This window comes from Rhinolophus hipposideros, assembly GCF_964194185.1.
Source record: "Rhinolophus hipposideros genome assembly, chromosome: 3".
NCBI lineage: Eukaryota > Metazoa > Chordata > Mammalia > Chiroptera > Rhinolophidae > Rhinolophus > Rhinolophus hipposideros.
Window position 1 is genome coordinate 29,309,678 of NC_138049.1, and position 13,992 is coordinate 29,323,669.

A 13,992-nucleotide genomic window follows, 5' to 3' on the forward strand; every position below is an offset into this window, starting at 1 on the left:
CTATCTGGGCGGATCCCTGCAGGAGTCAACAGAACTGCTGAAACATACGGGCTCTGAATCTGGTGCAGAAAGAGCTTTGGAAATTCAAAAGCTCTCCGCATACCCACAGGGACACTGCGCCCTGTGACCCAGGCGAACTATTAACAGAAGAGAAGCCCGTCTCCCAGGGAATCCCCCCATTGTGTGAGAAGCTGGAATAGTGCAGAGAAAACATAGCACTACCGTGTGAGAGAGTAAAAAAAGGCTGTAGTCGGAGAGAAAATAAAACATTCTACCAACAAGTACTGGAAAACAAAAGAAAGACTTCTTCCTATCAACCCGTTGCAGAAGAACAAAGCTCCAGAAAAAGAACTAAACAAAATGGAGACAAGCAATCTACCAGATGCAGAGTTCAAAACACTGGTTACAAGGATGCTTAATGAACTTAGGGGGAGAGTGGAAGGACTCATTGAGAACTTTAACAAAGCAATAGAAAACATAAAATGGAAACAGAAAACATAATAAAGAACCAGACAGAAATAAAGAATACAATAAGGGAAATGAAGAATACATCACAGAGAATCAACAGTAGATTAGATGAAGCAGAGGATCAAATCGGCGATTTAGAAGATAATGTAGCAGAAAATACCCAATCAGAACAGCCACAAGAAAATAAAAAAATGAGGACAGCTGAAAGGGCCTCTGGAACAATATCAAGTGTACCAATATTTGCATCAGAGTAATACTAGTAGGAGAAAAGAGAAAACAAGGAATCGAAAATCTATTTGAGATGAATGGACAGAGGAGACCCAAGATGGCAGAGTAGATAAATGCTATGTTTGCCTCATCCTGAGAACACAACAAAATTACAACTAAATTATAGAACAATCAACCTGGAGAACCACCTGAAGTCTAGCTAAACAGAACTTTTATAACTAAGGATATAAAGAAGCCATGTCGAGGCTGGTAGGAGTGGAGATGCAAAATTAGGTGGTCCCACACCCACGTGCGGTGGTTGAAAATCGAGACAGATATCTCAGCCACAAAGATTTCCCTCAGAGGAGCAAGGGACCAGAATCCCTAGCCTGGAGTACTGGTGCCAGAAAGAGGAGACACCACAACTTCTGGCTATGAAAAACAGTAGGGATTCCAACAGTGGGGATTCCAACCATATGGTTGGGACAGAAAGCTGCAGGTAACCCAGAAATCCTCTAAAAAGGCCTGCACAGGTACTCACCCTGAGCGCTGATGGAGGGATGGTGACTTGTGGGCATCAGAGACATATGGGAAGAGATTGAGTGGTGTAATTTTGGGGCAAGGACTAGAGGGACCGTCCCCATTTTCCCTGTATGGAAAATCTTCCTGTGCAGCCAGCAGGTGGGTGCCATCTTTCCTATTTTTGAGCCCACACTCACAGACCAAATCTAAATCTGATTGGCATGGTAAGCTCCACTGCTTCACTGAAACTCTGCCTCACCCAACTTGCATACCACAGGAGGCTTTATTGGTGGCTAAACCTTACAGGAGCTAGCAGATGGCAACAGGCCTTGGAATGTTCTGGCTTTTTGTGGAGCTACTCCAGATCCGGTACTGGTAGCAGTGTTGCCTCTCCCATGAGTTTGCAGCATGGCCACTCCCATGTACCTCTAGGTACAGCACAGGCAGTGACCAACTGTAGATCACTTTGTAGCTCCTACTGGCAGGTATTTCCCAGCCAGTGACAGGCAGTAGCTGTCTGGGACTGCACTGGAGCACCTCCCAAGAGGCCCCAGAACCAACATTCTTGGAGGTTGGCTTCAGACCACAGCAGAAAATTGCCCAATCAGCCGCACAAGTGGCACACAAAGGGTGGTCTCAACAGACACCAGAGCCCACTGGGATGAATCTCGCTCCATGTGATAAGACCCCCACACAGCAGCCATATAAGCTGTGGATGTGGCCAAACCCCACAGCCAGTCATCCCGAGGGTCAATACCACCACTGACATGCCAACAGCAATCATGGCTCAACTATAACAGGAAGGCACACATAACCCATACAAGGGACACTCCTGGAACACCTGGTTCAGGAGACCAGGGAGACTGTGCCACTGGGCCCCACAGGACTGCTATTACATTAGGCTACCTGGAAAGACTGAGAGACGTCACTGCCTTACTTAATATATAGAAACAAACACAGAGAGGCAGCCAAAATGAGGAAACCAAAAAATACATCCCAAATTAAAAATCAGGAGAAAACTCCAGAAAAAGAATGAAACAAAATGGTAGGCAAGCAACCTACCAGGTATAGAATTCAAAACAATGATTATGAGGGTGCTCAAGGAACTTAGTGGGAACTTCAACAAAGAGAAAGCACGCATAAAAAAGGATATAGAAACCATATCCAAAAAAAAACAAAAAAAACAATCAAAAGTGAAGAATACAGTAACTGAAATGAAGAATGCACTACAGGAATCTCCAGTAGATTAGATGAAGTAGAAGATCAAATCAGCGATTTGGAAGACAAGGTAGCAGAAAACACACAATTGGAACAGCAAAAAGAAAACAAATCCAAAAAAAATGAGGATAGTTTAAGAGATCCCTGGGACGATATCATGAGTAACAACACTCACATCATAGGGGTACCAGAAGGAGAAGAGGGAGAGCAAGGGATTGAGAACCTATTTGAAGAAATAATGACTGAAAAATCTCCTAATCTGGTGAAGGAAATAGACATACAAGTCCGGGGAGTGCAGAGAGTCCCAAACAAGATGAATTCAAGCAGGCCCACACCAAGACATATTATAATTAAAATGACAAAGGTTAAAGACAAAAAGAGAATCCTATTACATCATCTATAAATTCCATTGTGTGTTCACCACCCAGAGTCAGTTGTACACCTGAAATCTATGTAATTTCACTAACAATTGTCACCCCAATAAATTTAATAAAAAAAAGATCCTTCTTATTTCTTACTTGAATATTTGAAAGAATTCACCAGTGGAACTATATAGACCTGGAGTTTTTCCTTTGGGGAATATTTTTGGTAATACATGTAATTTCTTCAATAAATACAGGGCTATTTAAATTTTCAAAAAAAAAGAGAATCCTAAAAGCAGCAAGAGAAAAGCACTTAGTTACCTACAAGGGAGTCCATAGACTGTCAGCTGATTTCTCAACAGAAACTTTACAGGCCAGAAAGGACTGGCAGGAAATATTCAAAGTGATGAAAACAAAGGACCTACAACCAAAAGTACTTTATCCAGCAAGACTATCATTTAAAATCAAAGGACAGATAAAGAGCTTCCCAGAAAAGAAAAAGCTAAAGAAGTCCATCACCACCCAACCAGTATTACAAGAAATGTTAGAGGGACTTCTTTAAGACAAAAAAAAAGAAAGGAAGAAAATAAAAAATATGAATAATAAAATGGCAATAACTACGTATCTACCAAGAATTGCTTTTAATGTAAGTGGAGTAAATGCTGCAATCAAAAACATAGGGTGGTTCAATGGATAAGAAAATAAAATTCTTACATACAGTGCCTACAAGAAACTCACTCCAGACTGCAAGACACACACAGATGGAAAGTAAAAGGGATGGAAAAGTTATTTCACGAAAACGGAAAATAAATAAATGAATAAATAAATAAATAAATAAAGCTGGGGTAGCAATACTTATGTGTATACCAGATAATAGACTTTGAAACAAAGGTTGTAACAAAGGACAGAGAAGAACCCAGTAATCTTACTTCCTGGGGACGTGTGCATCCATATGTTCACTGCAGCACTGTTGACAATGGCCAAGATGTAGAGGCAGCCTGGTGTCCACTGACAGAAGAATGGATAAAGAGGACATAGTGGTACATATATATATATAATGGAATATTGCTTGGCCAGGGAAGGAATGGGTTCTTTCCATCTGTGGTGGTATGGATGGACCTGGAGGGTATTGTTCTGAGTGGAGTATGTCAGACAGTGAAAGACAAATGCAATGTGATTTTGCTTGCACGTGGAATCTAAAGAACAAAATAAACAAACAAAACAGAAACAGACGCACAGATGTAGAGAACACTTTGATGGCTGCCAGATGAGAGGGAGGTTGGAGTCGTGGGTGCCAAGTGGGGAGGGATTAAGAAATTCAAAGTGGTTGTCACAAAGTAGTCATGGGGATGTAGGGTATAGCATAAAAATTATAGTCAATAATATTTTAATACCTGACATATGGTGTCAGATGGGTTTATTGGGGTAATAGATGGGAGGGTTTAGGGGCAGGGTAAAAAAGGATTAAGAAGCACAAATTGCTAGTTACAAAATAATCAGGGGAATGTAAAGTAAAGCATAGGTAGGAAATATAGTCAATATTATGGTAATAACTATGTATAGTGCCAGGTGGGTACTAGACTAGTCGGGGGGGGGGGGGCCACTTCTTAAATTATATAAATGTCTAAGCATATGCTGTACACATGAAATTAATGTAAAATAATATCAAATGTCAACTGTAATTGAAAAATTAAAAAGAGGGAAAAGGGATAAAGAAGAGGTGGTCCATATGTACAATAGAACATTACTCAGTCTTAAAAAACAATGAAATCTTGCATCTGCAACAACATGGATGGACCTAGAGGGTATTGTGCTGAGTAAAGTAAGTCAGAGAAGGACAAATACCATATTATTTCACTTATATGTAGAATCTAAAGAGAAAAACAAAACAAACAAACAAAACAGAAGCAAACTCATAGATACAGAAAACATTTTGATGGTTGCCAGATGGAAGGGGGTTGGGTATTGAGTGAAAAAGGAAGAGGGATTAAGAAATACAAATTGGTAGTTACAAAATAGTCATGAGGATGTAAAGAACAGCATAGGGAATGTAGTCAATAATACTGTAATAAATATGCATGGTGCCAGACACGTACGAGATTTGATCACTTCGTGTGGCTACTATCATTAATTCCCCCCTGAGGTCTAAGGAAAGGAAAAGGGCGAAATGCAATCAGTAGCCTGTGTGAAGTCAATGGCAGAACAAGGGTTGATTAGAATCCCCAGCTAAAGAAATTACCATTGCTGTGACTTCTCCACTGCATAACCCTATGGAGTGCTGCTCCTCAAACTTTAATATGCAAACTAATCGCTGGGGATCTATGGAAATGAAGATTCTGGTTTGGTTAGGTCTGGGATGAGGCCCACAAGTCTGCATTTCTTGTAAGTTCCAAGTAGTTGATACTGACATGCTGGTCTGCAGACCACAATTTGGGTAGCAAGGATGTAAAGTGTCTTCTGAGTAAGGAAAAATAAAAAATTCAGTTACATTGAAGCTTAGCAACAACAAGAAAAACAACCACTTAGAGCACACTATGAGCTACTTTGTACACATTATCTCATGTATTTTCCTAACAACACCTGATATGGTTTTATAATCTCTCTTTTATGGTTGTGGAAGCTGATATTCAGGAAACTTAGTTATTTGCCTACATTCAAACAGATAATAACAGTACGGATTTAAACCCAATTCTGATTTCAAAACGATTCATCAATAAACTACAATGATGAGAATAAGAGAATTGTTAGTTTTGTGATTTTGCAAAGTCCCCCAAATTTCTCTGAGCCATGATTTTTTTCATCTCTAGCACAGGGACCACGGCAGAGCTGTGGTTTGAACCAAAGGAACGAGATGTAGAATTATTTTGAAACTTATAAAGGACCTTAAATAAAAATACAACTGTTGTAACTAGCTGATTCTTTTTATGTCTTAATCTCCGTTGCCGCCTTCCTATTTCTTAAATAGTACTGAATGTACAACTTTTCTTAAAGCAGACATTCTCCAAACTTTTGGTCTCAAAATTCCTTTATACTCTGAAAAATTACTAAGGACCATAAGAAGCCTTTTTCAGATCATTGTGGACATTCTTCTTTAAAAGGACACCAGCATTCTACAAGTATAATTTCCTAAAGGCAAAATGCAACATGAAACTGGACACAATATTAATGAACTTTTCATACTGTTACATTAAAATCCATTAGTTTATCTTGCTCTTTCAATGGTAAGTCACCCATTGGTCCTCTGGAAAATGTTGGTTCACTGAGTTATGTAGTTTTTCCAAATGTTGACACGTACTATTAAGCCATATAAAAAATTATGTCCCGATCTCCATCAATTTCATCAGAAAAGTCTTTAAGGATTGGGAAGCTGTCAAGTTTACAATGGCAGATAAAAGTTTTCCAAAATTCTAATATTTGCTTGAAAGCTCAGGTTTTATCATAGGCAACAGTCACCTAAATTTGTTCTCCTTGAAGTGACATGTTAAGATCATTCATTTTTGAAAAACTACATGCCAAATACCCAAGTCTGTAACCACTGTTGGTCAGTTTTTTTTTTTAACTAAAAATGGTGTTCCATGGAAAAAAAAGTAGTCAGTTAAGCTTACAAATCAACTGCACAATTCCTTTTCATCCAGAAAACAATGGCACCTCAGCATGCAGTAACACTTCCAATTTTGTCATAGAGAATAGAAAGGACGGGCAATTTAGAGTTGAAATTTAATAAAATCTGCTTCATCGAGGTTATTTTTACTGCTTCACCTGGTACATTCTTTTAAGCAAAACAATTTTTAAAATTGTAAGTGCATGACTATTTATACAATTGGGGCCACTGCCTTGATTTCTGCAAAGGTGCCAGCAGTTTTACCCCTCAGTGCTTTAATGCCATCAGTGTAAATGTCAAAATGGTGAAAAAGGCAAATAATGTCTGACTATTGTTATTAAAATCCTTTAGACTTCATGGATCCCCCTGAAAGACTCTAGGGACTCCCCCAGACAACCAGACCATGCTTTGAGAACTGCCACCTAAAACATTCTGACTGAAATTCTGTTCTACATGTGTTTTCTTATATTGATAAACATATATATTCAAAATTATTCAAAGGTAGTTTGGAGAATCTGAGGCTCTATTTGGAAAAATCTCATGACAGTTTTATTTATTTTGCTGTACAAGAGCATCATAAAAAACTACTTGAATTTCTTTTCAGTTCTCTCTCTCCACCAGAGACCATAAGCTCCAGATGCATGGTAATATCAAAAAAATTTTAAAGGGAATGAAACCCATTTAGAACGAGCTACTTCCTCAGGATTATTTTCCTGAAAACCAAGACAAAATGATCTTAATTTAAGGGTCCAAAATCACACTTATGATAAAATGTTTGCCACCTAAATTTGTGTAAAGTCCCAAGATATGATGTGAAAATGATCACTCTACAAATAAGACATGCTTGTGAAAATTCACTCCCTCCAAAATGAGTTTCTATCATGACTCTATTTTCCTATTCTAGTACATTTTAAATGTATTAAGAAGGAAACTCAGGCCGGCCTGGTGGCTCAGATGGTTAGAGCTCCGTGCTCCTAACTCCGAAGGCTGCCGGTTCGATTCCCACATGGGCCAGTGGGCTCTCAACCCACAAGGTTGCCAGTTCAATTCCGGAGTCCCACAAGGGATGGTGGGCTCTGCCCCCTGCAACTAAGATTGAACATGGCACTTTGAGCTGAGCTGCCCCTGAGCTCCCAGATGGCCCAACTAGTTGGAGCATGTCCTCTCAACCACAAGGTTGCCGGTTTGACTTCCGCAAGGGATGGTGGGCTGTGCCCCCCGAAACTAGCAACGGCAACTGGACCTGGAGCTGAGCTGCGCCCTCCACAACTAAGATTGAAAGGACAACAACTTGACTTGGAAAAAAGTCCTGGAAGTACACACTGTTCCCCAATAAAGTCCTGTTCCCTTTCCCCAATAAAATCTTAAAAAAAAAAAAAAAAAAAAAAAAAAAAAAAAAACCTCAAAATAAGAAGAAAGCCAATGTCCCAAAAGTTCGTATACACTGGAAGCTCACAATAACACAGTAGAATTGACTTTACACAATGGCAAATGGCAAATGGATGGGAATGGCCAATGGATGGCATTAGTCCAGAGTTAAAAGCCCCTTCACTTATGATAGTCTACAACTTCCTAATGGTGTGACTTTTGCCTATAAATTTAACTCAGTTTCAAAAAGTGGCGTCAATGAACCACCTACACCTAAATAACTTGGGTGCAAATTCACTGGGCGCATTCCTATCTTGGTGTGCTTAAGGCTACTATAACAACATACCATATACTGGGTGGCTTCAATAGAAATTTATTTTCTCACAGTTATGGAGATTGGGAAAACCAAGATCAAGTTGCTGACCAGTTCAATTGCTGGTGAGAACTCTCTTTCCTGGCTTTCAGATGACCACCTTTTCGCTGTATCCTCACATGGTTTTTCCTTGGTGAATGCATCAAGGGAAAGGACAAGATTCTCTCTCTCTCTAGATCTCTCTCTCTCTCTCTCTCTCTCTCTCTCTCTCTCTCTCTCTCCCTTTTCTTTTCAGGCCACTCACCGAACCATGAGAACCCCATTCTCATGACCTAATATAAACTTAATTATACTACCCAAAGGCCCTACTTCCAAACAGCATCACATTCTTAGGGTAGGACGTCAACATATGAATTGGGGGGGGGGGGAGTGGGGACACAAACATTCAGTCCATAACAATTCCAAATATTCACATCACAATTTCTGGGATTGGAGCCCAAGAGTCTGTTTTTAATAGTTCCCAAATAGTTCCTATGCACACTAATGTTTAAGAATATAGATTGTACCCCCTGGGAACCAGATGTTTCCTTACCTGTAAAGTAGGATTGTCACCATACTACCCAATTTAAAGCTGTTAAGGATCAATTAAGAATCTATGGGAAAATGCTTTCTAAAACTTTGAAGTGCTATGTGAATGATTATAATCATCTAAACATTTAATACCTACATCTCCACCCAATCGTACTCTAAAAACTAAAAGTGAATGAGCAGAAAATAATTAAACATATTATAGATGCTGTCTTAATTCTTAGAAGTGAATCTCAGATAACTAAAATACTCAGGAAATACAGTGTTCTAGTTAATATTTAGCTGAACCTTCTGGTTATTTATTTATTTTTGGAAAGCCCTGTTAAATGTATTATTACACTTTCTTTCCCTGGTAAATACATAACTCAGCTCTTACTTGATGCCAAAGGGTTTTCATCTTGGGTCAGCCTTCTGATTATCAGTTCTTGCTGCACAGAACTTAGGTTCAGTAGAGTAATCTCTATTCTACTAAAAGTATTTTTGTTTATTTTTGTTGTTTGGAGGACATTTCATGGTTGATAGAGGCATGTTTGGTTGAACCAAAGGCAGATCTCTAATTACAAGTTGTATTCCAAAAGCTTATTTGTTCCTAAGTTGTTCGAAACTTGAAATGCCCTTCCTCCCGCAAAAAAAAAAAAAAAAGATAATTTATGGATCTCTAGCTTGTCCAAGCCCATAATATAGATAGATACATTTGCTATGCCTTAAAAGTCACACAAATATTTTTCAATGGAATTCATCAAAAACAAAATTGACTATAAAGCTGTTTTCATTGACTTTAGTATTGATATCTGAGGAAAAAAGTATTAGCTAGAGGAAAATGAAAATAAAATTTTCTGCAAATATTCTAAAAGGATTAATGGGCCCCAGTTCTTTATTATATCCAAGAATGTATAAGGTCTCCCAACATGACCATTAGGGATTCTTTTCTAAGTCATGATTAAGACATGATGGGGCAAGAGGAGATGACAAAACTGAGTGTCCAGAGTTAACTGAAAAAGTGTGATAGGAGGAAAACAAGAAAGATGTTGAAAAGATGGCGGAGTATCCATGAGGAAGAAAGTGCATAGAGTAGAAATAGCTCAGATATTAATCCTGAGAGAAGAAAAATATCAGAATGTGACTCGGAGCAAAAGAAAGGAAGCAACAGAAAGTAATGCTGGAGAAAATAGTTCCCTACAAGATCCACAAAGACTGAACTTGGGGTGTGACAGCAAAGTCATGAAAACAAAAGAGGCCTTGGTATAAGTGAGGAGACTCTCATTTGTACCTGCAGGGTGGCCTTACTTATATATGCCAGATGGCCACACTGGGGTTGTTTGTACCTGAGCGAATGCCCAGTGGCTAGATCCTAATTCTGAATTCAAGTTATCATGAAGGCCCTGTTTGACCTCTTAGGTAGGTTGGCCTCAGCTGGGAATTTCTGTTTCCAGTTCATTTACTGCCTCTTCCATCTCCCTTTTATAACAATGGTTATATTATATTATTATATTTTTACATATTACAGCAATAATTATCAATGTACACTAATAAAATGTTTGATACCAGTTTGATATTGTCCCTGGATTTATACCCAAGTGTCATCTCTCTTAGTGAATCTATATTTGGATTCCCAACCTTCATATACCCATATACCCAGCCACATGGGTATATGGGTATGTGGTTGTGTATTTAGTCTTCCCGTCTTGCCCTTTGCCAAGTCAGTGTATCACCAGGTCTAGGTAAAAACACAGTGCATTCATTCATTCATTGAACCAAAACCTGACACTAAGCGTAAGGCCCTGTGTTAGGCCCAGTAGTAAATACAACAGTCTTGTTGGGTTCCTAAAAATTTCTGGCACATTTCACTAGAACATGTGGAACAAATACCATAAAGGGGCAAACAGGAGACTTCTTTGGCCTCCAATATGTTCTGGTCATTTTGAAATAAATGCTAAAGTATAGCCGGACAGATGTTACATTTTACAAATCAAAGAGCAATGTCAATTCTAGGTCAGATTAAGAGCAGAGAACTATCTTGAATATTCTCCATGCTGTATTCTAGAGATAAGATAATATGCTTCAAGAGGAAGGAAAGAGAATCTACGTAACAGAACAAATAACCTTCACAACCAAATTTATGATAAACAAGGCCAACTTCTGCCACTTACAAAGAACTCTTTCAGTGAAAGGTGAAAGTCATCTTTACTTACCACCCACCCACACACAAGGCCCTTTACACACACATACTATGTGTGTATTCATAAATACAGCAGAATTTCACAAATACAAAATAATGCCATAGAACAGCTCACTGGAGAATGGTGAAATTTACTGCCATGTGGGTGAAAGTTACCTGTCCCCTCAAAATTATGCCAGGGAGCAAAAAAGACATTTCAAATAAATCTTCAAGTCCAACCTCAGTGGATGTGAACATTTCGGTTCAAAACTTAATTTGGAACCAAGGAAAGGATCAGTATTTAACATTATCTCCTGAAGTATATACAGAATACAACGTGTATTTGCCCTCTTGAAGTTTCCTGCAGTCTGGCTCCGTGCCTAAGAATGAGCATTTCCAGGGTCTAGAGCCAAAGCTCCCAGAGCAGAGCCTGCTGGTCTCCTGGGATCAAAAACCACACTGAAGAGAAGCAAGGATAGGGCAGGATCTTCCCCTCTGCATCCATTCTCACATGCCAAATCATTTAGTTTACCTGAAGGATTTTCAGAAAAATGCAACAGTCAAGTTTCCACAGATTATCTCTCTACAAGGCAACTCTTGTGTTTATCCTACTAGATGAAAATGTTGTGCCTGAGGACCTCCTTAGTGGCTGGCCTCTTACAACCTCAACCCCAGATGCAATTAGTCAATCCGTTTCTTCAGCTTTATGAAAAGCGTGCTCATGTTTAACCTGAAAAAGGAATCCCATAATTGCAGCTCCTTTCTAGAAGACATGTCCCAGGGCTCTTTGATGACAATTGTCAAGTTCCTTTTGGAGACTTTCCCTTTGGAAGTGCATGGGTAAAAGAAGAATGGGTAAATTAAGAGTTTCAAAAACACAGCAATGAGTTTTGGTGGATTTTAACGGCCTATAGCAGTTCATCAAAAGACAAGAGGTTAAGAGTTCTTTCCAATTAAATTTGTGTCACAACAAAAGACTGCAGCTAACGAGATAAAAAATATTTAGGATTGTGCTATTTGTGGAAGTTAAATCCTAGGACACTTCCATGTCAAACACCCAGCATTGCATCATTGGAGCATAACAGAATACTGCTTGACCAGCTGATAGCAGGGGTCAAAGACCAGAATGCATGTTCCAAAAGCAGACCTCTACTGATATCAATTGTAAATCTCTAAGTAAATGAGTAGGAAAGATTTAAAACCCAGATTTAGCAACATTTCTAGAGTATGAACACTTAGATATGATTTTACATTGGAGTTGCATACAGATTCAATGTATAGTTAATGAATGCTCATAGTGTGCTAAACACCTGAAAGTACTGATACTAAAAATTGAAGTGATTGTGATAAAAAAGCTAAGGGCTCCTATTAACAAAACCTAAAACGGTAACTCCATAGACTTAAAACTAAGTTCTCATCAATATCATGTGTTCTAGACATAAACAGTGATATATGATGCAAAATATATTTTGAGATAAAGTCATACTTTGGGACACTTTACTCATTGAATCTCAGGCTTGTTTTTAAGTACTACGTATGACACCATCTCTTTAGTCCAGGAATGCTGATTCCTCAAAGTACCGTAATACTTCCATGATACCCAAACTACAGTGAAAATGGAAATGCTTATACAAGGAAAAAAGATTTCCAAAATCAGAAAAGATATTGTCTACACATCATTGTTCAAATCATGACGTGTAAGTGACGATATATTTTAGGGTACTCTATATGTGGAAATCTGTCCTTTCCATATAATACAATAAAAGTGATTTGTTCTCCTTGTAGTTTTTCAATTTACTTCCCCAAATACATTGTTCCACGTGATTCTCACAATACTCTTAGGCGATGTGCAGTGGAGTTCATGTTGTCCCATTTTAACAAAGAACAAACCGCGGTTTGGGGAGAGGTTACGGAAGGCCTCAGCCATTAATAACAACGAAGCCAAGAACCCAACGTTCTCTCTGTCCAGCACTTCTCACCACACATCTAGACTGAAAAACAACCCCCACATTTCACAAAGTTGACTGTGGATCCTGCAACTGTCATAACAGAATAGCTGAGGAATAATAAGGACTTTTGTCAGCAACAAAAACCGAGTAGCCAATAGTTTCAAGAGTGGACAAAGAATCATAATCGTTTCTTTACCCTCACATAACATGAATATTGATGGCATTTCTAAACAGCTACAAGGAAATTCCTAAACAGAGCCAAAGGGAAAAACATTGTCCCAAGTTCTTGAAAAACACTGAGCTCTGTTCAATCTTTTCAAGTTTAATCAGTGAACGCCAGGTGAGTCATCAATATCGCACCCAGAGCCACCCAAACGCCAACCGCAGGGGATAAAACACCTTGTGGGTTGTTCCTAAGACCAACGACTTTCCGGCTGGTAATTTTTCCCCTCTGAAAAACCTTGCCCTCCCTGGGGGTTAGAGGTGGTGTTCCTAAAGACCCATTTTTAACAGCCCGCCGTCATGAACAGGCCCTTTCCTGGGCATCAGTCAATACAAGTGAGAGTGAACTGTTCCCCCGGGGTAAAGAGACGGCACCGGAGGGATGAGCACGTCGTGCCGCCAGCAGAGACGAGCGCCAGGGCCAACCGGAGCGGCACACGAGCTGCCTCTCTCCCGGTCGCGGGTGCTGACCGCGCTCGCAGCGCAGGCACGGGCGCCGCCCTCCCGCCCCGGCGCCGCGCGGGGCCGCGGACCTACCAGCGAGAGCACTTTATAAGTGTTGGGGTCTTTGGCCGGGCGGGCGCGCGCCGTCTTTTCCAGCGGCTCCTCCCCCAGGTCCATGGGGGCCAGCAAGGACGCTGCCGTCTGCGAGTCCCCGGGCGCGTCGGCGGCGTGGCCGCGGCCTGGGTCGCGGCCGTTCCCCGCCGGGCCCTCCCGGCGGTCGTGCCCGCCCTCGCCGCGGCTCCCGCCCCCTGCGAAGCCGTCGCGCTCCATCGTGTCCGGGGCGCTCCCGCCCCGCCGCCCCGCCGCACCTTTAATAGGCTCCGCACCGGCCCCGCCCCGCCGCCGCGCCCGCCCCTCGTCGCCAGACCCTTGGCCAGTCGCCCGCCGCCCAGAGCTGCAAGTGAGGGGGAAAGCAACTCAACGCCCCGGATTATTTGGCTTCCTGTCTGATTTCGGGCACTTTGTGTGTCGGTTATTTTGGGTCCTTTAACGTGGGCGTACCTTTAACTTCC

At 40.6% G+C, this 13,992-nt stretch overlaps 1 protein-coding gene across 2 annotated transcripts in view; it reads right to left on the reverse strand.

The window, feature by feature from the left end:
• ENPP1 (ectonucleotide pyrophosphatase/phosphodiesterase 1) overlaps nt 1–13,750 on the reverse strand; it is a gene marked incomplete at its 5' end in the record, with an annotated part of 65,012 nt that extends 51,262 nt beyond the window's left edge. The window contains one exon of one of the 2 annotated variants that reach the window (XM_081038181.1): nt 13,514–13,750. In XM_081038181.1, coding sequence (XP_080894307.1) covers nt 13,514–13,750 — 237 coding nt within the window. The remainder of the gene's footprint in view (nt 1–13,513) is intronic. The other variant, XM_081038182.1, reaches the window with a different exon arrangement.
• Nucleotides 13,751–13,992: the final 242 nt, after the last annotated feature.